Source organism: Dipodomys merriami, unplaced genomic scaffold (assembly GCF_024711535.1).
Source record: "Dipodomys merriami isolate MVZ:Mamm:240054 unplaced genomic scaffold, mDipMer1.0.p SCAF_30, whole genome shotgun sequence".
Taxonomy (NCBI): Eukaryota; Metazoa; Chordata; class Mammalia; order Rodentia; family Heteromyidae; genus Dipodomys; species Dipodomys merriami.
The window spans coordinates 5,375,561-5,393,869 of NW_027204493.1; the positions used below are offsets into that span (position 1 = coordinate 5,375,561).

Here is an 18,309-nt window from a genome sequence, read left to right on the forward strand (position 1 = left end):
CTGGCTCTTCCTCCTGCTTACTCAGACATGGTCTTGTGCATTGCAGTAGGTGTATGGAGGTGTATAGCTCCTAGGGCTCAATCCATAGAAAATTGTCCCTCACCTCACCTTAGGTCTAAGAGAAATTTTTCTAATGTCCTAATCATGCTGGCTTTAAGAGCAAGTCTGTAATTCTCTGGAGTAGTCAACCATTTTTAATGTTGTAATATTACCATTTAACGACTGACATCTGGCTTCTTTTGTTAAGATTTGATTTTTGTTGACAATTTTAAACCATCTAGTGCTATTTAGATAGTGCTGCATTTGATTAATTGTGGCATGGACATTTAACTGATGTTACCAGTAGTTTTCATTAACAGTCATATTAAAAAGGTTAAAATAAAGTTACCACTTAGAGTCATATGAGTATACTGCAAATAAAAATATAACACAGAATGAACCTTTAGTAATAAATAAACTGGAGGTTCTAACATTTTAGCTTCCAATGAGTGCCACCAAATATATAAAAAATGAATATATACAGTTCACAAATTCTTCTGTATACATATTTGTTTTGCAAACTAGGTAACTTTGCAAAATAAGTAACTTTAATCAATTTAGATGCTTGATGATAAAAATCTCATCACATTCTCTCTTTCCTATTCCCTGCTCAATCAAGCTCTGGATAAACATATTAAAATCTTATTAATAATGAATTCAACACATGAGATAGACTTACAGTTGCTTGAGGTTTGAAAAACTGGGTCTCGGTTCTTCAAGTGTCCCAATAGGTACTACTTACAGAGTACCTATTAGTTACTCTTTAGAGGAAAGAAGGGATTATGTTTAGGATGACTGGTATGGTACAAAGAGTTTTTATATCTCTTCCTTTTATTTTGCTTTAAAATTTCTTTGTTTAGTCTGATAAAAGCACTTAACATCAGACCTGCCCTTTTCACAGATTTTAAGTGTTCTCTACAGATAGATATCTACTTAATAGGCACACGTGTTGTACAGCATATCTCTAGAATTTATTTGTGTTGCATAACTAAGTTTATACCTATAGATTAGTAGCTCCTCAGTCCCTGACAATCCCTATATTCCACTCTGCTTCTATGTGCTTAATTGTTTAGTTAGCTCATGTAATTGGAATCATGTTGCTATCATTGTCAGCGACTGGCGAATCTCACTTAGCATAATGTCCTTAAGCTTTTTCCATAGCAGGATTTCCTTGAAGAAATTTCCTTAAGGCTGAATGTGATTCCGTTGTGCACATAAACCACCCTTTCCTCATCCGTTCATCTCCTGATGGACATTCACCTTCCCATAGACTGTCTGTTAGGAGACAGTGACAGGACATTTCAGTGACCCGTACGGCTACACTGTTTACCTTCATTAAGATGGACAATATTTTAAGAAGCAAATATTTTTTTCTAATAGTTTTTTCATGAATGCTACATTTGAATTTTATTTAAATATAATTAGTATACATATTCTGCTTTTTAAATGCCACACATTTTCATTTCAGCATTTATCTTTGCATTTTATTATATATAAATAAAATTTTTGTTATCTTTAAGTAGTTGTACAAAGGAGTTGTCATTTAACAAAGCAGTTTATGAGTGCATTACATCTTTTTTAATGTTTTTTATTGTAAAAATACTGTACAGAGGGGTTACAGTTACATGAGTAAGGTAATGAGTACATTTCCTATCGAGCATTGTTACTTCCTCCTTTGTTGAATGCATAACATCTTGATCAATGTCACTGCTTCCAACATTCTCACTCACCCCTCCTCTACCCACCCCTTCCCTCACTCATCTTAATTTCGTAGGATATGCATTGAATTCTTGACTGCATTCTTCCCCTCTTCTTCTTTTCATTTGTCTACCCTTTTCCCTTTGCTTCCATCCCACCCCTAACCGGGAAGTAGCCTAAATATTCTAAAAAACAACTTTTTAATTTTTAAAGAAAAACACTTGGAAAAGTCAACATAAACATTTTTTAATGCTGGTCCTGGGGCTTGAACTCAGGGCCTGAGTATTGTCTTTGAGGTTTTTTTTTGCTTAATGTGAGCCGCAGCTCTATTTCTGGCTTTTTGGTGGTTAATTGGAGACAAAGCGTCTTATGATCTTTCCTGCCTGGGCTGGCTTTGAACTGTGATCCTCAGATCTCAGCCTCATGAGTAGCTAGGATTGCATGTATGAGCCACCAGCACTCAGCTCATCTGTCTTTTTGACCACAAGATTTCTTCTTTGTTGTAGTCTTCTACCACAGTTCTCTGCTAGTTGGCAAAGCCCACGTGAGGGTAATACACCTGGATGTGTGGGTTTAGGGCATATATATATACATATATATGTATATATATGTGTATATATATACATATATATGTATATACATATACACAATATATATAAATAAACATGGGACACATACATGAGACCCATACACATCCAGGGTACACACACACACACTCACACACATACTACATAGAGCACACTTATACACATGTGATACACATGTACACACAGACACACATGTACAATGCATGGGGCAAACACACGGGGCACACACTTATACATGGAGCACACATATACACACATGGGGACCTGCACACTTATAACCTTACATGAGACATACAATATACACATGTGAGGGGCATATGTACACTAATGGCATGCATGCACATATATACATAAATGAGTCACACGTGAATAGGCACACACATATGAAATTACATGAGGTACACAGATATATGCAGAATGTATATGTACACACATGGGGCACTTGCACACATGGCACACATACCTACACATACATTGGACAAACTTATGAGCACACATAAACCCATAAATGGGACATACGTACATATGCATGTATGGGGCACAAATAACTATTCTAATATATGTATGTAAATGTATGCATATAAGTATATATAGTACCTTATATAGTAGAAATTGGTCATCATATTGTCATGATCTGCTTCTCAGCCAATGGAAGTGTCTAGCTTAAATTGAATTGTGTGTGTGTGTGTTGTGTGTGTGTGTGTGTGTGTGTGTGTGTGTGTGTGTGTGTGTGTAGTGTATCTTTAGTGAAACTTAGGATTATAAAAGAGTTTGGGGTGAGAAACTGATTAAAACCACCACTGTATATTTACCAAATAAACACTTTCAGGACTGCTTCGTACACATGAGCCAGCATCTCCATCTCTGTGTCTTTTTTATGAGTTTTCCATACTGTGAACTCAGCAGCCACTTGATCTATTCCTTTAGCTTTGACACCAGAGCCTGAGTTGCATTTCCTGGATAAGTGGTCAGGTCTGGACCTGGCTGAGGATGTGCCTGGGGCTGTGCCTGCCCACGGACACAAGAATGTCCAAATTGGATAAGAGCTTGTGTCCCACAGTTTATCCCAGGAAACTGATGTCTGGGGCAAAGTGACTCATCCAGGGACACATATTAAGTAACAAAGCACCATAGCAGGGAACATGAAAAGCAAGCATATTGGATAAATTAAGAGATATTAAGTCTGTAGGAAAATATGAATGGGTTAGTTGTTCCCAAGAACAACTTGGACTAAATAGCATCTCCTGCCAGTTGTGTGTTCTGTGTTTATTTTCCTTTATTTGAATGGCTCAACCAATATTCCTAGCCAGGAGAGTCCCTATGTATGATTTCACTATCTCCTGGAAGTTGTCTTTCATTGTTTCAAGATACAATCTTTGACTTAACTGTTCTCTCCAGTTCACAAAGAAAGTATCTGAATCTAAGCTTTTGTCTTAAGTTTTGGCCTCAGGTTTTATTTGTCAGCCTAGTAATAATCAACCAGTATTGTCTGAAGTTTAACTCTGCCAAGGACTTCACCCATTCTTGGTAAATGTGACAAGGATAAAATGAAATAAAGCCAACAATCAGGGAGTGACAGTGTGTAGAATGCTTAGTGCATTGTACTATGGACATCTGATTGGTGGTTGTTTAGGGCAGGAAACTGATTCTCCTCATCATCTGCTGGTCTTCCTTCATACAGTCATTTAATTTAAAACAGAAGAGGGTCTCCTCTGCTGCAGTTTTGGATGAAGCATTTCCTATTCTTTCTTCCTTCTAGCCCTACTTTCCTGATAAGCCACTCAACTTCAACTGTTTAAGTTCTTTCTCTGGGGGCTGGGTCCAAACTACATCTTCCCTAATCCAGCTATTTTTCACCTCATGGATACTTTTCCCTTAATGACACTCTCATAGTTGTCCCTCACCTGGATATACAAGGGATGGGCTCTAGAACTTTCCATGGCTACAATAAGCTGTCATTACCCTCATATGAAATGGCAACATGTTTGCACAGGAGCTATGCATATATCTTCCTGTCCACTTTATCTCTAGTTTATAGTAATACCCAAAGCAATGTAAATGCTGTGTGAGTAATTGTTGCACTTTGTTGTGTAGGGAAGAAAAATGTCTGTAGATGTTCAGAACAGTTTTTTTTTAAATGTGTTTCCCATCCACATTTGGTTGAATTGTGGTTGTGGAATCAGTCTATACAGAGGGCTGACTGCATTTCTAAATCAGGCAGTCTACCAGCTCCTCCTTCTCATTTCCCTTCCTTAAGAAACATGCAAGTAAAACTATACTCATACTCAGGCTGGAAACCGTCTTTTTGATTCCTTGCACAGGTTTTCTCATGGCATCGGAACATCTACATTTATTTGCACCACTGTAGGGTAATCCGAAATGGTTTCAGATTCCTCTGCTTCCCTTCATCACCTCCAGCACCACTCACTACCGGCTCATTGCCGCTGTCTGGTGAACTGGATGTGGGCAGCCTGGAGACCATGCTTCCTGCAGCCTTTGTAGGCCAGGTCAGCCATTTTTGTGTGGTTGTGCACGTGTGCAGGTGTGCACGCGTGCACGCACATACATGTGTGTGTGTGTGTGTGTGTGTGTGTGTGTGTGTGACATTTCATTTTGTTTTGTTTTTATTTTACTTTTTTTTGGCAAGAGATTTTTTTTCCCTAACCTCAAGGGTTTTTAGGAGGGAACAATTCTTTCATAAGATTTCTTTTTGTTTTTAACAAGTGACATCTGTCTGATCTTGGAAAAGAAAAACAGCTCTTTTGTGGACAAGCTCGTGTGAGGTATAGGATGAACTCAGCCCATCACTTTATGTGGTATCTTTGCTGTAGAGAAAAGAAAATCAAGGCTTCAGGAGGCCACTGGAGTTACCAAAGTCCCAACAATAGTGCCATGTCTGAAAGTAGAGTGCTGGTCACCTGATCTCTTATCTAAGGAGATTTCTTTGCTATGCAGCTGCTCTATAATGAGACCTGTATTCTGCAGTTGCATATGCCAGCTTAAGGAGGTGTCCAAAGGAGTTACATTCAACCAAGTTGTTTATGAGTACAATACATAGTGATCAATGCCGCCTCTCAACAATCTCAGCTACCCTCCCAACCCACTCCTTCCCTCGCTTTCTGAATTTTGTAGGATATACATTGAACTTGACTGCATTCTCCCCGTTCCCCTCACTCTTTCTTCTCTTTTTATTCATACTTTTCTATGCAATTATATGAGGTCACTTTTAGGTCCTCTTCTTTTGCTATGTCGTGTGTCACTTGCAGTTAAATGGAGATCAGAGACCCTCAGAAAGTCCCCAGTGTCTCAGCCCATGGGGTCAGGTAACTCTTGATAGCTCTTGGCTCTCTTCCCTGCAGGTGATCCTAGACAGGATCACCTAAAGTATGGGGTCTTCCAGCCCACCACCCATTGAGAGTGCGAGACTCAAGCTCTTCCATTTTTTTCTTCTCCTAAGGTATTCAGGCCTGTCTCTTGTTTTCTCAGTCCTGATCACTCCTCCTGCAAGTACTCTGTCTGGTCTGCTCTATATTACATTCAGATTCATTCATACTTTCTTTTTCACCCAAATAAGCCTATTCTGATGTTCAGAATCATTACTAAAAAAGAAAAGACAAAACAAACCAATAACAACAAAAAGCAAACCCCACAATACTAATTTCCTCTATCACTCCTCCAACTTCCCATACTCTGTTAACATCTGAATTCTACTCAGAACCTTGCTTGGGTCATGTTCCACTTCAGGACATGAGGCTTGATGTTGTTTCCTCTTTACCTAAGAATATGTTGCATGCAATTTTTAGGGCTTCCTTTGTTCTGTCTCATACATAGTTTAGCTGCGAGACTATTTTCTTCTCCCAACAAGACAGAATTCCTCTTAGGTGAACTGGCATTACACTTTGGTTGTATTTTCTCTAACATTTTATTTCTGTCCTTAGCACAGAGCCTCATGCATAATGGGATTCACTTTCAATCAATGTTTAGTTTGTATTAGATGTGGGGAAAATGTTCCCATTGTTTGCTTTTCTATGTTTATGTATGTGTTTTATAAAAGCAAATGGGAGGTGTGAATTCTCTTCACTTTTCTTAAGAAATATAGACTAGAGAGGAGGCTGGAGGAGAGATTTTGTGTGCTGGTAAACTCCTATTCTCCAACTAGTTGGTTATTATACAAGTATGCTCATTTTCCTATATATAACTCATCAAGTGTCTCATTTATCATTTGCATCCACTTAATATATTTTATGTTAAATAAAGTATGTGACATGTATTTATCATGTGTGCATATCATGCATCATATTTAGATCTGGTTTGATATGATATGATATTGATATCATTTGTGGAAAGAGTTATGCTCACATGTTACTTGTTTGAGTACAAATTAGTATACTTTTATTGGAAGGAAATTTGGGCAAATGAACAAAATTAAACTTTTGAGTGAGCAATGGCTCATCTAGAAATGAGCCCTACAGTCATTTATAACATGTGCAAGCTCTTCGGCGTTCTAGGTCATTCACTGTAGTGTGGTTTATAATACAATTGAAAACAGCAGAAGAAAGAACAAATAAATCATATATCACACAATAGAATATTATTCAGATGTTAGCGAGAGGAAGACAGATCTACTGAGTTGGAATGATATTGAGATTAGCAGTCATGTTGAAGATGCTCTTGTTTGTAAAAAATACACATGTTTATACTTTATGTTCACAAAGCGTCTGTCTCTAGAAGGATTCCTAAGAAATGAGTAAGCTTTTTTTTCACAAAGAAAGGGAGAAATTCATGTTTCACTATGCATTTGATCCAAAGCACATAGCAAATCCATTGAGAGCCTTACTAAACATCCCATAATTGGTAAGTTTGTCTTTCCTTTCTCCTAACAATCTCCAAATCTATCCCCTTAAGCAAAGGTCAAACTCATCTTCCATGATATTGAACAAGATAGGCAGGTTGCTCTCCGACTGGCGACCTTATTAATTGAGTTTAGATCGCCAGAGAATTTGAACATTTTTTAAAAAAATGAAACGCTCAAAGTCCTTTTGTCCTCTTTAGCTCCTCTCCAATAGAAGATAGGAAGATAGTAAAGGGGAGGAAAAGAAAGAAAGAAAGAGAGAAAGAAAGAAAGAAAGAGAGAAAGAAAGAAAGAAAGAAAGAAAGAAAGAAAGAAAGAAAGAAAGGAAAGAAAGAGTTTCATTTGTCTTTAGATTTACAAAGACCAAGCTGGTTGTCAAACTGAGAGGAAAGGGAATCTGGGGGGTATGATTTCGTTGGAAAGATGGGGATTGAGTGTGGGCCTGAGCTTTGTTAACAAGCAGTTTCTAAGAAGAAAGGTCTTCTCTCACTGGCCTAAGGATCTAGAATGTCTGGAGGCCTTTAAAAATAAAATACAAAATATAGCAATGTCACTACAGGTAGGCCCTACGGGGTAGAAAGAAGACAGGATTTTGAAGCAACCAAGCCTATTCCCAAATCACCTATGGCCACCTGGAAACGATGAAAAGGACCACACCAGTCCAGAAGGAAAGGGCCTGGTACAGGCCCAAGATATCAACAAGAAGGCTAAAACCTAGGCATACATTTAGAATGGACTATTTGTGTCGTTAAACACACACACACACACACACACACATTCAAAGCAAAAAAAAATAGGACTGAGATTCAGTGGTGCTGTTTTATCACCTAATGAAAACGAGGAACTTAGCAATTATTTCACACAGTCTATCTGGTCCACTTTGTCTCTGTGAAAACATGGATTCTAGAAGCACAGCAGCTCCATTTAGTCCCAGTTTGTCACTTAGGAGGATGCATGACTTTGGGCAAGTTATTCAACCTTGACAAGTTTCAGTTTCTTCATCTGGGAATTGGGGATGATGTCAATGAGATAATGTCATAGGGGTTAACAAGCATTTCACAGAGAATCTGACTCCAGGTTCTGGTAGCTCCTGCCTGTAATCCTAGCTACTCTGGGGGCTGAGTGTTGAGCATTGTGGTTCAAAGCCAGCCTGGACAGGAATGTCTGTGAGACACATATCTCCAAATAATCACCCAAAAGCTGGATATGGAGCTGTGGCTCAAGTAGTAGAACACGAGCCTTGAGTACTAAAGCTCAGGGGCAGACCCATGCTTTGAGTTCTAGCCCAGGGTCCATATGAAAACAAAACAGAGGATCTGACACACTAAAGACATTATGCAAATGTCAGCCATACTCAGTGACAGCTATTGCTTCAAGTGGATCAGAATGTTGGAAGGGGTGACATTGATCAATATCTATTGTATTCATAAACTGCTCTGTTAAATGACCTCTCCTTTGTAGGACTACGTAAATATAACTTAAGAAATTCTGTATTAGGGAGAATCACTTTTCAGTGGGAAAAATCAGAAACAATGTGTGAGGATTCTACATTCTCCCACTTATTGGGCCTTGGGCACCACTGTGTTGCTGGTGTAAGACATCTCTTTCTCCTGAACATAGCTGTCCAGCCACTTCTTGGGCATCTATTGATATCTGAATTCTACTTTGAATCTTGCTTGGGTCACTTTGTTCCACTTGAGCACTCCACACTGGAATCTGGTGTCCCTTGACCTAAGAACATGTTGCTTGCACCATGGTGTCTGTGCATGGGAGTGAGGAGAAGAGGTGAGTCCCAATGACCTCTGTGGCCCTTAGTCATCCCTAGTTCTAGCGTCTCTGGAGACAGTTGCCTTGTATGGTTTCCTTGCCCGGTCTCAGCTGGGAAGTGAAGAATACCGCTCTTTTCTATACAAGTTTCATGTGAAAGTACAAGCTCTGGAGCCACAGCCAAAAGGGAGGCCTAACGATGCAATTTGGAGTGGAATTTACATTTATTCGTGGACTGTTGCACACTGGGAAATGCCATCATTTAAAGGAGCATATTCTCAGGCTTTCTTTAGTGGGTAACAATCTTGGGGTAGGAGAGCCCACCAGTCAGCACCATCCCCCTCAGCTTCTTTTAGCACTGAGGTCCACTGAGCCTGGCTGGGGATTACAGGCCGCCCCAGCAATGTCAGCGTCTGTCTGTAGGGCGCTTCCTGGGGCTTTTGATCTTTCCCCAGGAACTGGCTAAGGACGTGTTTTCCTTTCAGTTTATTCTTCTTGGCTTATTTATTGCATCTGCGGTCTCTTCTCGCAGCTTAGAGGTCACAATGCCAGTATGTGCTAGAACTTGGTCTCTGGGGTCTTTCCTTTCTTGGAGTCTCCCCTTTCCAGGCCTTACTTGAAACCTTGCAGTCCTGGGGCCTTACCAGTCCTGGGGCCGCCCAAAGACAGAGGAGTCAAGGCCAGAACTTGGCTCTGGCCTTCAGGGCCGATCCGACCCCTGCTAGTTGCCCCCTTCCAGAGAGGTTTGAGGCTAGCCAAGGTCTGGAGTTCGCATCCCTTTCCAAAGGTCCGGATTACTGTGGAGTTTTATCCCCTTCCCGGGAGGGTCTCAAGTTGCCATCATCTGCCGGAGGGGCCCTAATCTCCACTCGGCCTTTCTGTCTGAGTAGCCCCAGCGCTCCATCTGCTCGCCTTAAATCCCATTTATCTCTTAACTCGCCCCGGCTGGCCCCGCCCCCCTTCGCACACTAGCCCCTCCCCCCCGCGGCCCGCCGGGTCCCCGGGGCGTCGGGACAAGTTACTAAACTGGGTGCGCAGCCAGCTGGAGCCATCGCCAAAGCGGGGGGGGGGGGTCCAGCTAGAACGGGGGGCGGGCTGGTAATGTGCCCAGAGAGTTCAGGGTCAGACCTGACCCCTGCAGCCCTCGCCCACGTGAAGCCCGCCCCGCCCAGGCCCCCAGCCTAGGTCACCGGGTGGCCCGGAGACCCCGAGCGCAGGGTCGGGCACCCCGGGCGGCGAGGGCGGCGGGCGGGCCGGTCCCGAGCTGGGCGAGGACTCCGAGGGGGCAGGCCTGCCCTGCTCACTCGCACTAGATTGTGATTGCATCCCCGGCGAGCCCAGCCTGCGGTCCTCCCACCGCCTGCCTCCCGCTCCCCGGCTCGCCTCCCCCGCCCTCCCCCAGCCCCGCCGCTCCGAGCCGGCTGCACTCCCGGCTGCGGTCCCGCCTCCCAGGGCTCCCCGGAGGCTCCGGATCACCGTCAGCCCCCTCCCCACCCGCACCCGGGTCCGCGGGTCCGCGGCCCCGCGCGCCCCCCGCCCGCCCCGCGCCCTCGGAGACGCCGGGTCCCCGCGCGCCCGGGACTTGGGGAAACTTTGTGGCACCCGCGGAGACATGGATCTAATCCCCGGCGTCTGGCTCCTGCTCCTGGCTTCCAGCCTGCAGCCCAGCGCGGCGGCGCTCAGAGCCTCCCTTCGGAAAGCAGGTAACGCAGCGGGAGGGGGTCTCTCCTTCCAGATCACCCCGCCCGGGGCGCCCCAGGTCCTTCCTCGGAGCAGTACCAGCTTCAGCGGCTCCTGCTCCGCCCCGGCAGCGCAGGGAGAGACGGGCTCGAGCCCCGCGTTCCCCAGCCCGGCTCTCCCAGGGAGGTTTTAGTTTTTTGGTGGTGAAAAGAAATGATCTGTGTTCCAGAACCAGGGGACGTGGTGGGTCTGTGTGGGCGCACGCAGAGCCGGAGACTGAGCTGGGGCAGTAGTCATGCTGTCTCAATTACAGAGGATGGCAACTGCGAGGAATCCAACAGCCCCTCCCGGTTGGTTGGTTCTCCAAACATCTGAATGAATTCATGGTGCCGGAGCCCAGACATTCCCTGGAGCCCCCCTCTTCTCCCCCACCCCCGACTCCCTCGACCTGCCCACGGGGCTCGGTAGCGATGTGCGCCCCACTCCTTGCTGGTCCAGCCTTGGGGCCCTTCCTGCCTAGAGGGGTGCCCTGTGGCTTCATTGGATCCTGTGCTGCACCCTTGTCTTTGCTCCGCTGTTTAAACAAAAGCTGTATGGCGTTGTCAACTATCCTAAAGTGAGAACTTGAAACCACAGTAACCGGCACGTCCATTGCTTCTTTTCTTTCTTTTTAAAAAATGTATAAAATGATCTTTAAGTCGTTGCACACAGGAAGTGCCAGTTCACAAAGCAATTTATGAATACGATGCGTCTTCATCAGTGGTCCTCCCTTCAAGCCCCCTTCCACCCACCCCTTCTTTCATGGTATAGACAATGAATTTTTGACTGTATTCTCCTCCCTCCCCATCCCGTCATTCATCCACTGCTTCTAATAGGTTAAAAAGTGTGTATTTTTTATTTGTTTCATTTGACCTGCATTGTGAAATTGCTCAAAGTAGAATACTGCAAATGATAAAGTTCTAAACCTGGGTTCCTAATAATGATTTTTATGCTTTCTTTGCTGGGACCATATTTAAAATTTTGAAGGAAAAAAAAACTGTGTTTTTTTTCTTTGCTTAGATTGTAAGTGAAGCTGTCTTATGGGATTAATTATATCTTAGGAACAATGGGAAACAATGGGACTATTTGAATACAGTCTGCAAAACCTCCCAGAAAGCGCAGTTTGTCTTCACAAATGTTTCTATAAGAAACAGGCAAACCGGGGAAAATTTATCACAGGGCAAAGAAAATAATCTTGGCAGGTTCCCACTTGGCTGCTTAAATATTTTCACTGTTCAAGGATCTATCTGGAGTGGTATGACTTGTTGCTCTGGGCTGTGGGACCCATCTTCAGTTGGTAGGCTTTATCTCTGTCACTGGTGGCTTGAAATTTAGACTCATTATCATCATCTGCACCACATCTTTCCCCTTATACACTATTCAGTTTCTTAAATAAAGTGAAAAGCAGCAGTCCAGAGCAGTATTGTATTTAGTTCTTTCTCTTCCCATATGCCCAGGAACCCATGAGCATCTTCAAGGATTTCAATAAAGGCCTGCTAGCTTCTAACTTTCCTCCTTAGGAAAGACCATATCCTGATCAATTTTTTGCATTCACATAAATCCACTTAGTCCATTTTTTTTGAGCAATGTGTAGTTATATCTATAGTTCCTAAATCTGAGTGGCATGACTTCAATAGATAGGATAGACTTTAATCTATTGAAACAGAATTTTAAAGTATTTTAAATAGCATTTCTATTCACTCTGTATCTCTCCTTTTCCTTTTCTTGTTCCTTTCCTACAAATATTTTCTATCTGGTTCATTCAGGTCTTTATTTTAGTATTCATGCCACATATATGTCATGTTGGCCTCTTTGGTTTTATATGAAGTGCTATTAGTATCTGGATTGTGGAAACTCTACCTTGTAAATAGTTTTGGACTGTTACATACATCAAGTTTGAGGGAGAAGGCATGTTTAGATTAGGTTCAGCCTAGAAGAGTTGTTTTTTGTTTAAATTACTTTAGAATTTATCCAGACACTGGCTTTTAGATTGGAAAGCGCTCAGATTAAAATGACAGCTACTTCGTAAACTTCAGGGGAAATTTCCCTCCTGGGCTCATTTACATCCCTTGGAAAGACTAGTTTTTGATCCGTAAAATTGGTCCAGATTAAAAACGGAATGTGTCCTGGTTGGCTCTGATGTGAACAGCAATGAGCTAATTTAGAATCTTCTCCAGACACCAGCAAAGCCTGCTCGGATCGGTGTGGGAGCCTCTTTGTACCTCTTCTCCTATGGAAATTGGTCTGTAGGCATACTTTGAAGGTGGTGTAGCCATGTGCAGGTATCCCAGAGCTATCCTGTTTTTGTTTGGATAGCTCTTCCTGTCTCTTCTCAAGGCAAAATCTACTTCAGATAACATTGCTTTGTGGGCAATTCTTAGGATTCAAACTACACTGAGAATTCTTCATCCCCCACCCATCTCTACTTAGAAAAATCCAGGTAGTATCTTCAAATAGGAATAGCCTTTCCTCCCATCCCAAAGTAGCTCATCTTTTTTTCAATGAGCATCAGTAAAGACATCTCTGCATTTGCTAAAACCCACAAGAACTGGCACTTTTCAAATTATGGCAAGTTAACTAACAACTGACATTAATTTAGTACTTCCTGCTCTGTGCTAAGAATGTGATGTGCTGATTTCATCAACCCAATGGGCAACCTCCATTTTCCTGAAGGGGAAGTTGGGGCTTAGAGGTTAGATGTCATCCAAAGCCACACAAAGAGCAAGTGGTAGAATGGTAGAATGGTAGAATGATTTGGGGACTTCTTATTCAAAGAGGTAAGGTTGCCTGTCTTCAGTTGTGAGAGAGGAGAGCATGTTATTCCACAAGAGACCTCCCAGGTAAGGGACCTATGGAGCCCAGGCAGAGGGCCTTATCCCTGCTGGGTGGTGTGAGGAACTTGGGTTGCATGGGATATGCTCTGGCCCTCAGCAAAGAACTGGAGATGATGCTGATTTGGGTTTGGAAACTACCGTCTGATGACCTCATCCATAAGAATCAGGGGGCGTGGCTTTGCGTGCTAATGATGATCCACCTGTTTTCTCTTATTGAATGCCTGGGGATGAAGTGTTTAGGAGGGCTGGAAGATGCACTTTAGTGTCTGTGAGTGGAAACGGGGACCTCTGAAGCATGGGAGAGTGAGGGTCTGAGGTCTACATCATCATCATGGTGTGTGTATCATTTACCCAATTCTCCATAGAAACACAGTTTTTCAGTAAGCTTTCATTTCCTTTCAGGTATAATTTAGAATCCTAGACCTGGAAAGAAGGTAGGGGGAAATCATCCCTCATTTTGCATCTGGGCTGAGAGGGATTAGGTGACTTGACCAAATCCCCAAGAGGAGTTGAACTGAATAGCACAGATTCTCCCCCCACCCTTCCACCCCCCACCAATGGTCTGCAGATGAGTTCTCTCAATTTCCTGGAGTCTTAGCAGGAAGTGCAGAAGAAGGGAAAGGAAATGAAGACATCTGCTAGAACCAGCAGTGAAGAACAACCTGTGTTGCTGTGAGCAGTTGGTAAAGCTCACCCTTATTATGATCATATCTTAGTCAAATTTATTGAGAGATCATTTACATCTAGTAAAGTTTGTCTTTCTCAAGTGTACAGTTTGAGGAGTTCCAATAAGCATGTATCATAAGGTGGCCATCATACAACAGGAATACACAGAATTCAACATATATGTATCTATTTACTCTCTCTAATCCTTCGTTTTTAATTATTATTTTTATTTGAAACTACTAAAAGCAGAGGGACTACAGTGACTTAAGTCAGGCAAAGAGTACATTTCCTTTTGGATAATGTCACCCCTTCCCTCTCTTGTTCTCTCCCTGTTTTTCCAATCCTTTTGTAGAAAATAAAGAATAAAGCCCCCAACTAGCCCTTGGCATACAGTGATCTGAATTCTGTTCCTATACTCTTGCCTTGTTCAGAATGTCTTTCTGTCTATCTACTATCTGATGCTTAGCATAGTGCTTAATATCGGTGGTGTTGCACACATCAGTAATGTGTTCCTTTTTCATTACTTAGTAATAATCCATTGTGTTGATCATAGATGAGTACAGTTTATGTAGTGAGTGAACTTCTGAATTGTTTTCAGCTACATGCTACTGTGAACAAATGTGTTTCACACAGTCATGTATGGATTCTCTGGTAGATAGGCTTTCATTTCTCTTGGTACATTGCAAGAGTGGGATCATGACATCAGATATTTGTTGAACTTTATGAGGAAACTCTGAATTGCTTTCCAGGGCAGCTGGACCACTTCACAGCGCTAGCAGCAACAAATGGAGCCCTCGTTATTCGGAATCCTTAGTGGCTGGCTTTTGCTGTTGTTTTTTATTTGTTAAGCTATAGATACACAATGACTGCAGTTTGTGTAGCCTTTTCCTCATGCCTAGTGATATTGAGCACTTGTCTACAAATCTTTTCTTGTAAAGTCTTTTGATTTGTTTTCTGTGAGTTTTAAATGTTCTTGTCTGTTGTGAATGCAGGTCCTTTCCACCAGACCTTTGCTTCATAAATATCAGCTTCTAGTATGTAATGTATCTTCTCATTTTCTTCATGGTGTCGTTCAAAAAAGTGGAAGCCTTAAATTTTGATAAAGTCCAACTTAATTATTTTTTAATAGCATAGGGTTTGAAAAAGTTTAACTCATGCTCACAAAGACCTTCCCCTATGTCTAATTCTAGAAGATTTTAGTTCCATTTCCATTTTGACCTATGACTCAATTTGGAGTCAGTTTTCACATGAGGTGTGAGGTGTAAGTCAAGGTTTCTTTTCTTGAGCTTGGAGAGAGAGTATTTTTGTTGAACACTTTTGAGCTTGTGGTAAGAGGCACAGTAGTCTCTGGTTTAGAGGCCTGCTAGTACTCTCCATCTGCACTGGCTGGTGCCGTTTGCACCTGCTCATAGGTTCATGTAGTTGATAGGGTGTAGATCTGCTTTGTCTCTACAAGGATCAAACAGGGACTTGCTGCCCAGGACCGAGCTGTCCAGGGCCTGGTACCAAGAGGTAAGGATAGGTATAGGGTTCTGGAGTTCTGGAGGCTGCTTGGTTAAAGCCTACAGCTTGTTGTTTATGTAAATGAAACGTATGGCATTCATTAACCCTCTGGTCAATGTAGGGGAGAGTACCCCCATGGCTCCTGCCTGTTCAGTTTGCTGGTGTTCCACAGAGCGGCAGAGGATCATGCAGGGTTCTGAGTTCAAGATTTTCCCTGGAAGATCTCACTTAGTAAGATTCAAGTTTCTGATCTTTCTTTTTTCATGTTTTTGATGTTTCACTACTCACATAGAATTCAAGCAGGAAAACTGAAAGATCGAGATGAGGAGTTTTAGGCGATGAGAGCACATGTCCTTCTGGGTGCTTTCTGCCCCTACATGCCTGAGGCTGGCTGGCCAAGCAGCCAGGGACCACCCAGATCTACTTCCCCAGTGCCCTCTGCACCAACCTGGAATTCACAAGAGACCATTGTTTCCTTCCTTACAGCTTTCATCCAAGTCCACTTTCCAAAGTATGTAATTTGGAGTGCTCAGTTCTTCTCAAATCCCGCCCTCTTCCTCTTACCAGCAACTGTGCTCCATCACATTGAGGGTATGGGTTGTTGTACTTCTCAGGGCAGACTACAGAGTCATGAGGCAGATGTGTGTGCAAGCAAGTGTGTGTGTGTGTGTGTGTGTGTGTGTGTGTGTGTGTAAGAGAAAGATAGGAGTAATAGATCTAGCTACATTTTATATCCCCAGCTCCTAGCTGAAAATGTCTATGAAGTTCAGGAACTACATAGAAGAATCCTCTGACCCATCCTTGTCATTCCCTTCTACTATCTTCCTCTCCTGATTGTTTCTATGTCATGCCTTTAAAGAAGCTTTTCTCCCTCCCCCAACCCCCACCCTCCTCTCTCTCTCTTTCTTACTTCCTGTCCCTCCTATCAGATAAGTCAGAGCAGATAAATCAAGGTCAGAAAGTGAACGTAGTTTTACACAAGGCAGTACTTGTTTCTCAGGGTTTTTTTTTTTTTTAAGGAAGAGAGACTGACTCAGAAAGGAATTCTTTTTTCCTTATACTTTTTTGCCATTCAAATTCTCTTGGGAGTAGTTGTCCACCTGTCCTTGGGTTACAATGGCCCCAAAGGGGTCCAGTGCCCCCCAAGCTATATTTATGAAAGTCAGTGTTATCCTGTGGTGAGTTCCTATTTTCATGCCTCACCTACTTTGATTGTGGCCCTCCCTTTGGGGGCAGGACCAAAGTGTGGTGTCAGTACACAGTAAAGAGTTGTTAATCACACTTCTGCCAGCAGAGAGCGCACTTCCCAGAGGTGTCTCCCAGTGAGTCTCCAGCCCCCAGACAAATCCTGAACTTCCTTCTTGATAAGAATTTTTAGAGTATGTGGAGGAGAAGGGGAAAAACAAGTCGTTTAAGGATACAGGTGGACCCGTTGCAACAATGAGAAGTACAAGTTGTCATGTCGAAAACGAACTTTGATGTGTGTGTGTGGGGGAGGATTCAGTGGGGAGGGGGGAAGGCTGGGAAGGGATGTGAAGGGTAAACAAAGGAGGAGGCTGCAATGCTTGATAAGAAATGTACTCATTATCTTGCCCATGTAATTGTAACCCCTCTGTACAGTATGTTCACAATAAAATTAAATTAAATAAAATTAAAAAATCTAAAAAAAAAAGAATTTTTAGAGTATATACCAGACATCTGTCTTGTTAACTTCACCTGGCAATTTCCTTGCAGAATTTGGGCTTTTCTGCCTCTACTTTCTTAGACCTCCACCCCAGATACTCCATTACACCCCTAATGTCCACTTGATTCAACCTGTGTGAGCAATATGTGCCCCCGAGGATCTATAATCAACACCCTGTGTTTAGATTCCCAGTAGGATTTCTGGAGGTTAAATTTGGGTCTTATGATCCTCTTGTGTTTTAAATTGATTATTTTTTAAATTATATTTTTGCTATCTTTAAGTAGCTATACAAAGGAGTTACCTTTCAATATGTCAGTTTATGAGTAGAATTCATTGTCATTAATTTTTGAGACAGGGTCTTGCTAGATAGCCCAAGTTAGTCTCATTCCTCAGCCTCTTGGGTAACTTGTGTTCTTCTTAAGGTCCCAGAATGATGAGCTAGATGCTCCACAGCCTTTCTGCATGTGCTAATTGAGTGGGAGACTCTGCCAGAGGTGTCACCAAAACGCTAGTCCATATTTGAAACTCACCAATCTCTGCCCTCCATTTCCTCTCTCCTTATCTCCCAAGAATGCTTTCTCCTGTTGAGTAGGGGCTTTGGTGAGAGGATATGCTTTGGCTTCAGTTCGGTCACTTTTATAATGTTAGTGACATCAGGCCAGTTGTGTAAGCTTGTAAACTTTTATTCTTTCAGCTATAAAAATAGGCTAAGTACCTACCTTACAGACTTACTCAGAGATTAGAGGCAGTATGTAGAACAGTCCTTTGAAAAGATTAGAAGACTGAGAGTTGAATGCAATCTTGAAGAAACTAGAATTGTTTAATCAGGATTAAAAAAATCCCAGAGAATTAAAGGCATATGTGCCTTTAATAAATATATACATGGATATATGTATATATAAACATGTATATATAATTATATATTTCCAGGTGTTTTAAAACACCTTTACCAGAGACATT

At 42.4% G+C, this 18,309-nt stretch overlaps 1 protein-coding gene across 2 annotated transcripts in view; it reads left to right on the plus strand.

Moving 5' to 3' along the window:
- Nucleotides 1-18,309, plus strand: part of Egflam (EGF like, fibronectin type III and laminin G domains) — a 526,724-nt gene that overhangs the window by 345,750 nt on the left and 162,665 nt on the right. The window contains exon 1 of one of the 2 annotated variants that reach the window (XM_070041064.1): nt 10,467-10,646. The exons of the other annotated variant lie outside the window; for it this stretch is intronic. Within the exon in view, the coding sequence (XP_069897165.1) occupies nt 10,556-10,646 (91 nt within the window). The 5' untranslated portion in view covers nt 10,467-10,555. Of the gene's footprint in view, nt 1-10,466; nt 10,647-18,309 lie in introns of those variants that run through there. 2 annotated transcript variants of the gene reach the window in all.